Genomic DNA, 8,142 nt, shown 5'->3' with positions numbered 1-8,142 from the left:
TGATTGTCATTGCTGTAGTAACAAGGGAAGGGATATCAGCTCAATGAAGTAATCTACTGCTTTATTTGTTGGTTGAATATTCAGTAGGAGCCACATAAAAAGCTCTTTCAAACTTACTGTTTAGAATTGTCTCATAGGCCTGTAGCAGTCTGAAATTCATGGAGAGGAACTGCATGTTAGCTTTCCACCTACTGGCAGATTTTGGAGTTGGGTGCTTTTAAGTGACTCCACCATTTGCAATCCTCTTGAGAAGACTGTAAGGTGTATTCTCCTAATTCTTTCAACCGGATCTAGGCCTAATGCATTCCTGTACACGTTCCTGCAAAAGGCACTGTTTCTGAATGTGCAAATCACAGCCTGGATGGGACCAGCCCAATTCTGTAGAGCAGCATTTGCTGGCTGTTCCATTAGGCACTTGCGACATCATTCCCTTTGGCAGCAAACATTTTGGCAGTGGGGGGCTGGCTAAGACGGTTGATATGTCTACAGCAATTAAGAAGGCAGGCACGTAAGAAACCACCCTCGTCTTGTTGACTCCAGCTCTTCCCACAGCTGCAAATGCAACAGTGCTTAGCTCTGCAAACTGCAAGCCTTTGCAAGTCAGAGCTTTCCTTAGCGCTGCTCATATGAATGAGGAACTAGCAGCCACCACAAAAGGGAAGAGGGGGGAAATCACGGTTCGTTATGCAGCGGTCGGCACTGGGGGCTGGGCTTATCCTCCAGGACGCCGTCAGGCACACACACCCAGGGGTCGTCCGTTTCCCACTGCCATTTCAGCAACAGCCCCCTGAGCTCCTCCAGGACCTGGCCATAGCGGGGGTCAGAAGCCAAGTTACAGCTCTCCGTGGGGTCGAGGTTGTGGTCGTACAGCTCCCAGCGTTCCCGGTAGTAGTAGCCATGCAGCGTCTTGTTCCAGTGCGTGGACTGCCCTGCCTGGGTCCTGTTCAGCAGGTCCTGGAATGTGGGCGACACGTAGAAGTCCTGGTCGATGGGGAAAGGCGTGCGGTTCTGCAGGTTGTGGATGAAGCGCAGGGGCCCCCGCTGCACGGCCCGCATGGGATAGTGCATGGTCACTTCGTGGAGGCTCTGGCTTGCAAACACTGTGGCCCACGCCGGCTCCAGAGATAGCGCTGGCAGCAGGGACTTCCCAGTCAGTTGCACTATCCGCTTCCCAAAGAGGCTGTAACTGGGGTACGGCACAGAGAACCAGTCCAGAATGGTGGGGGTCATGTCTACAGAGGGGAAGGGGAAACATCAAGCATCCATTAATAATAATAACAATAACAATAATAATAGCAACATTTATTTAAATGGCCCTGCCAACGTAGGTGGCTCAATCGCACAATTAAAAGAAGAAATTCCTCCCCAAAAGTTGTACAATCTAAAATGACTATAAACAACACAATAAAAATCAACAATTTAAAATGTGCAATTCAACCCGGTGTAAACGGCTTTTTGTTATTGTTAAACTACTTTAGAGATTTTATTTGCAATCCAGTAGTATGCATAGTAAATAAAACACATTTATCAAAGATTGGAAACTTTTTATGGACTTCTTGCTCGAAAGATAATGAACTTGTAATATCTGGATTTGAAGATTGGAAAAAAAATATTGGAATATTTAAATGTTAAAAATGGGAAAATGAAATAAAAATTATTTTTTTAAAAAATGAAGATTGGAAAAAATATTGGCTTACAGAAAATAGAATAGTTGGGAGTTTAATAGGTGAATACTATATGTAACTGAAGGACATAGAACTGGAAGTCTTTTAAAATCTTATTTTCTTTTCTTTCTTCTTTTTTGTTTTTGTTCCTTTTTAGATTAGATTTTTAAAGTGTTTCTTTTGTTATGGTGTATTATAAAAATATACTTTGTATTGGGTATGAACTTTTGTATAGCTTTGGATAAGCATCAGAAATAAATGAAAATTAAAAATAAACACACAGAACAGATGAGTGCAAATGGAAGCCAAAGTCACCCCCAAAGTCTCTTCCCCACATTCAAAACCCTCCCCTGCCTCACACTTCCCCGATGTCAATACAGAAGTCGATAACTCAGTGGCTCTCACCTAGCAAGCTGGCATAGGCACTGCTGACCTGTCCCCAGCGCGAGGGATGCTCAGGCGAGGAGACAAGGAGGGGTTCAGCCGTACCTGACCAGTACAGGTTAGTTCTGCCGCTTGGGAAGGGGATACCGTTGTCGGAAGTGTAGATCACAAGGGTAGTGTTGTGGAAGCCGGCGTTGTTCAGCTCCTCTAGGACAAGACCAATGCCTACATATGCCACAGAAAGAGACCTGAGGGTGCTGCGCCAAAGGCCTGTAGCCTTCACCAACAACTCCTGTCTGCACCATCAACCACTCTGATCAGATGGCAGCTTCATCGTCATTACAGTGGTACCTCGGGTTAAGAACTTAATTCGTTCTGGAGGTCCGTTCTTAACCTGAAACTGTTCTTAACCTGAGGTACCACTTTAGCTAGTGGGGCCTCCTGCTGCCGCCGCGCGATTTCTGTTCTCATCCTGAAGCAAAGCTCTTAACCCGAGGTACTATTTCTGGGTTAGCGGAGTCTGTAACCTGAAGCGTCTGTAACCCGAGGTACCACTGTACTGGAATGGAACTTGCTTCCCCAGGCTTTCCAGCAGCCAAAAGCAGCTCATCCAGCTGCTCAGCATGAAATATTTTCACTCAGTTGGGGCAGCCAAGTCTGGATATTGCTAACCACAAATACTGAAGATAATGAAATTCATAGATATAATGTATGGAGTCGCTTGGTGCTTTCTTTCCACTCCTCACTTGGATTTCCAGGATTTTAAAGGGCAACTTGAGCACACGTGTGTACCTGGAGGCCACATGCACCCCTGTGCTGAAGAGAACTTGATTGCCACCCCTTCCTCCAGAAGGACTCCCTTAGGTCCTTAAGCACAAGAGATGCCTCACGGTATATCAAAGGTGCAAAAATGCACCAGACTCTCCCTGAAACACACCTAAGCTCTCACTCTTGCTTTAAGAGCGCTGCATCTCCAGCCTTGCCCTCCACTCCTGCAGGCAGGATTGCTCTGATTCAATAACCACCCTACCTTGATCCATGCGCCCAGTGGTTGTGTATTGAGCTGCCAGATCCGCACGAGCAGCTGGTGTGTCCTGTACAAAATAAGGGACCTGAGGGCAGAAAGGGGGGGGGAAGCAATTGTTACTAGAAGTTACATCTGGAAGGGAAACCAAGGGAATAAAGGCCCACAAAGCTACCTAGAAATTGCAATGGCCATGGCTAACCTCCCTCCATTGGGCGCAAATGATCTGCTGCACAACTCCTTGTCCAGCAATGGAAAAGGCTAGGGGATGCTGCACATGCCCCCTGGGTTCCATGGCAGAGAGGAAAAGGGCGGAATTCAATGCAGTGCCTATGGGGATTGATCCATCAGCACACGTATTTCTGCTTGCCAGGCTGAACAATCTCCCTCCCCTCCCCTGTGTGTTGTTATGGGGAGGTGCACATAGAGAGAGGAGCCCATGTGACGACTTCTGCTAGTGGAATGGGGTAGCTGAATCCGGCCCACGTGTTTTTAGTTAATGACCTATTAAATCTATATCCCACCCTTCCTCTTGTATCTCACATTCCATGTCTCACCTGCACTTGATCTGGGCTGTAGTGCTGGGGTTTCCAGTCTGGGATCCAGCCCATTCCAGGCTCTCCATTGCCAAATTTCTCGCAGAAGGCTCCGTACTGGGGCTGGGAGTGGCCGCAGCGGTGTGGATCGTGGAAAGCAACATACAAGAAAAAAGGCCTGCCAGTTGAAAAAGCAGGAGGTGTGAATGCACTCAAACGGCTGAGACAACATCACCTCCACCACTTTTAGCAAAAGTACTCTGGGCATCCTCCAGCTTTGCTGAGGTTCCTCTTTCTGCTAACTGCAGCCCTCAGCCTCTGTTCCCTTCAGTTTTGCTGCTGAACCTCTGTGCTGATTTTTTATCCTCTATGAAATAAACACCACCATTTTTTCCCAAGCTCTCTTTGTTGCCTCTCAGGTTTACGTAAATTTCCCTGCAACAAACATGTAGACTTTAACTGATGGCTGTGCATCCTTAAATTCCATTTGTGTGCACCAGAGTGCCCTGGTCTACACAGGTAGTGAGCCTGCAATGCAATACCAGCACCAGATGATGGGATCTTACCTCTCCTCCTCCTGGCTGCGGAGGAATTTCCGAACGAGCAGCTTGATTCGGGTGATGTTCCGCCCCACCTGCAGGACAGAGCCGTTCTCCTCAGTGTAGGCAAAGTCAAAGGGATACACAGCCTCTGGCCCAACGTGTTTCTTCCCAATGATCCCTGAAGCAGACAAACGCCAGCAGTCAGATGCAATAGCAAGGAAAAGCTAATAGATCACATAAAAATCCGCCAGCGCTCTGATGCACTTGGGAGCTAGTTGTTACCCTGGATCAGGCTTCCTCAACCTTAGCCCCCCAGATGTTTTTGGCCTACAACTCCCATGATCACTAGTTAGCAGGACCAGTCATCAGGGATGATGGGAATTGTAGTCTCAAAACATCTGGAGGGCTGAGGTTGAGGAAGCCTGCCCTGGATGAATCCAACACAAGGTCTCTGTTGTCTAAGAGCTACTGGCTGCCTCCCAAGAACTGTGGTTTCCTAAAACAGCACTTCCTGCCAAGGCTCAGGCTATCTCAATCCCAAATGGGAGAGATGCAAACAAATACGGTTGCATAAATGTAGGCCTCATTTCAGCTGGAGAGGAATGCAGGTGTATGGCCTGAATGTGGTTACTGGGTGGTGGGAGACTAAGCATGTATAGAATGCATTCCCATGTGCCAGGGCTTAGCCTCTGGTATGGAAAACAAGATTGGGGACTAAGCTCTGGAGAAACTTGGTTCAGATTAACCTTTTTTTTAAAACCAGTCTCTTTCATATATGGTATATTTGACATGGAATACATTTTGTACTTAGCATAAGTACATGCATGTAAATAGCCATATTTGTATATGTGGAAGAATTGTGTTACTGTGCAACAATTGCTGGTTTCTCCTTTAGAATACATGAAGGTGGTGACAAAGAAGAACACTTTCCATGGATTTTAGAGAGGAACTATTTATATAGCATGCAGCACCTTCCACATACAATGCTTGCCCTGTTGGGATTTTGTACTTGGGGGTTGTATGTATCCCAGTACCAAGCATGACATGAGAAGGCTCACATCTTCTCATCTGTGCCAAGGTGAGCCAGGTTCTGAGTGAAGGGGTACTCAGGGAAGACATGTATGCATGTATATGCAACCTGCTTTTCTGTTGTGGGCTGAGCATGCTCCAAAACACAGATGATGGAAGCTCCTCCCCTTCCCATGATGGGAGGGCAGTTCTTGGCAGAAAAATATTGGTGAAAGCTTTGTGGTAAATAAAATAAACTCCACTGCAGCCGGCCACAGACAACCAAGTACGCCTTGCCCCACAATACCTCTCACTACCAAGGAAATGCAATATACGAACAGAAAGAGGACCTATCCAGTTGATGCTGACGCAAAACCCCACACGCACACTATACAAAAGAATACAAGCCTCCCCTTCTCTCCTTCCCCAACCTTATACTGTACTCAACACTAATGTCTCACAACAAATGTAACTGACGTGTAAGAAAGAATGTACAACCTGAAAAGAGGCAAGGCATGTAGTTTTGCAAAACAAGAAAAACTTTTTTTAAAAATAAAATAGAATCCTTTCTCCATCTATGTACAACCACATAACTGGGGCTAAAACTCATCAATGCACATTATAAACTAGGGATTAGAGAAGCACTGCCTGCATTTAAAAAAAATGGTTTTATTGCTTTTTGTAAGTTTCATTTTCTTAGCTGATTGCAAGGCAAAAAGAACTAAAATTATTTGTGTGGTATGGAGGCTCCCTTCCCAGATTCCTTATAGAAGAAGACGAGTGGTATCTTGAGCTGCAGGTGAATTTGCAGGGAGGAATTCTCCTGCTCCCACCAGCTTACCTGTCCGAATCCCTGCCTGCCTAAGCAGCAAGGGGAGGCTCCGAACACTATCAAAGGAGTTGAAGTGATGCACATCCTGGTGCAGCCCATACATCCCATTCTGGTGCTGTAGATAAGAGAGAACCATTCACAATATGAGCAGGGCAGGCAGGAAAGGGAGTTCCAAGGTGATAGAAAAGGACTGAGCAAGCAGTTCCCTTATTGCCATCCGGCAAGTGTTACCTGAGGCAGGCCTGTGAGGATACTGGCCCGGCTTGGGGAGCAGCTGCTGACAGAGGTGAAGGCATTCCGGAAGATCAAGCTGCGCTGGGCCAAGGCATCCAGGTTTGGGGTGTTGATGGCCGTGTTGTTGTACACGCCGCTCTCAAAGCCACCGTCGTCAGCTGCCATGGAAGGGTCAGAGGTCAAGCTGTGAGATCAGTGTCCCATTGCAACACCACTGTTGCCTATGAACAATGGTAGCTATGAACCAGGTAGCTGGGGGTTTGGGGCCAGGTTCTGCAGCTCAAGCAGTGCCCAACTTCCTAACAAAACTGAATTTGTGCTGTACCCCAAACTCAAGCAATTTACAGCGTGCTTCTACACAGCACCCTTTATTGTGAATGCATGCAATAACATGACACTATGCTCATCAAAATCCCATCCCTGCCCTTAATCTGGATTTACCGTTTCTTTTTTTCTTTACTTAATGGATTTTTAATTTTTTTGCTAAAATGGTAAATCCAGATTAAATGAGAAGATATTATAGAACAGCATTTTGATGAGGATGATGTCGTGTGGCCTCTGCAAAAACCAAAAAATTGAGTCCTGAATAAATTGTTGTGTGGAAGTACCCATAAGCAACATTACCCCCAAATGCTCGAGCAAATGAGTCATGCAGTCACAATGGAAACGTCAACCCTGGAATCTGAGCCACCCAACAGGTCCATATGAATCAGTTTGTGGAACAAAGGAGGAACTGCAGCAGGAGAAAAAGGGGAAGCGAATACCACAAATCTCACAAAATCCTGGTTAATGCTGGGCCTGTATTACCAAATCCTGTAGACAGACCCTCAAAGTATCCCTATTTTCCAGAGAAAGTCCAGGATTTACAGAAGTTGATCCTTTTTCTTATGACATCCCTATTTTCATTGGAGAAATGTGAGAGGGTATGCTTTAGAGCAGGCAGGCATAGGTCCAAGCCTCTATAGGGAAGCTTTTAATGTTTAATAGACTATTGTATTTTAATATTCTGCTGGAAGCTGCCCAGAGTGGCTGGGGAAACCCAGACAGATGAGCGGGGTATAAATAATAAATTATTATTATTATTATTATTATTATTATTATTATTATCACATGCTGACTCACGCTACCTATGCCTAAACCATAGCTATGGCTAAAACCTTCCCTTTTTTGTGGGAAATTCCCTTATTCCAGTGCTGTTTCCTGCTGCTATCCCGGATTGTTAGATATCCCGTAGACTGTCCTGGGGACAGGTGAGGCTGCTGAACCCTTATTTTCGAGGCTGCTGTTCCCTTATTTTCAAATCTGAAAGATGACAGCTATGGGCTAAACCCCAATATCTCTTAATACCCGTCTAGCTCTTCAGTGTCCACCACAAGGCCTCCCCGGCCCCCCAGCAGAACACAGGCCTATCATCTCCAGTCTGGGAACAGCTGCGCCTGTTGAATTCTGTTAACAGCACAGTAGCCCTAGCTGAAAAGAAGTTGGCAACGACACGGTCTGACTGGTGCACCAAGTGCCCCAACCAAGAGGGGCATGAGAAGGGAATGGTGGTTGTGGGCCATATCTTAACGCCTAGTAGTCCATACTGGGTTTGCGGGGCGGGGGGGGGGCGCAAGTCCGGCCCCTCCCCGAAGTTTCCCACTTCCCTCCTCAGAGCTTTCAGGGCTATTCCCCGCGAGGGCGAACTGAGTGGGGAACAGGGGGAGGCGTGGGTTTCATCTCCAGAGAGCAGCACCCCGGCTGGGCCCCCGAATCTGCTCGCTCACCGACGATCAGCAGCACGTTGCGAGGTCTGCCCGGATCCCTCCGAGCGCAGCAGAGACCCAGAAGCAGAAACAGCAGCGGCGGCGCCCCCCATCTCTGCGCAGGCAGCGGCATGGCAAGACACCCGCCCAGACCCCTTCCTTGCCGGACAGAG

At 47.1% G+C, this 8,142-nt stretch overlaps 2 protein-coding genes across 2 annotated transcripts in view; both read right to left on the bottom strand.

Moving 5' to 3' along the window:
- LOC307209943 (uncharacterized protein) overlaps positions 1 to 8,142 on the bottom strand; it is a 501,253-nt gene that overhangs the window by 32,955 nt on the left and 460,156 nt on the right. The gene's annotated exons all lie outside the window — the stretch shown is intronic.
- SGSH (N-sulfoglucosamine sulfohydrolase) lies at positions 41 to 8,127 on the bottom strand. The gene is made up of 8 exons (XM_079965514.1): positions 7,991 to 8,127; positions 6,222 to 6,382; positions 6,000 to 6,105; positions 4,175 to 4,328; positions 3,630 to 3,786; positions 3,079 to 3,160; positions 2,070 to 2,273; positions 41 to 1,232 (listed from the first exon to the last, which is right to left on the bottom strand). The coding sequence occupies exons 1-8, from the start codon at positions 8,100 to 8,102 to the stop codon at positions 673 to 675; spliced, it is 1,536 nt and encodes a 511-aa protein (XP_079821640.1). The 5' UTR covers positions 8,103 to 8,127; the 3' UTR covers positions 41 to 672.

This window comes from Podarcis cretensis (assembly GCF_951804945.1).
Source record: "Podarcis cretensis genome assembly, chromosome: 2".
Taxonomy (NCBI): domain Eukaryota; kingdom Metazoa; phylum Chordata; class Lepidosauria; order Squamata; family Lacertidae; genus Podarcis; species Podarcis cretensis.
This window is presented reverse-complemented; position numbering and strand designations above follow the sequence as displayed.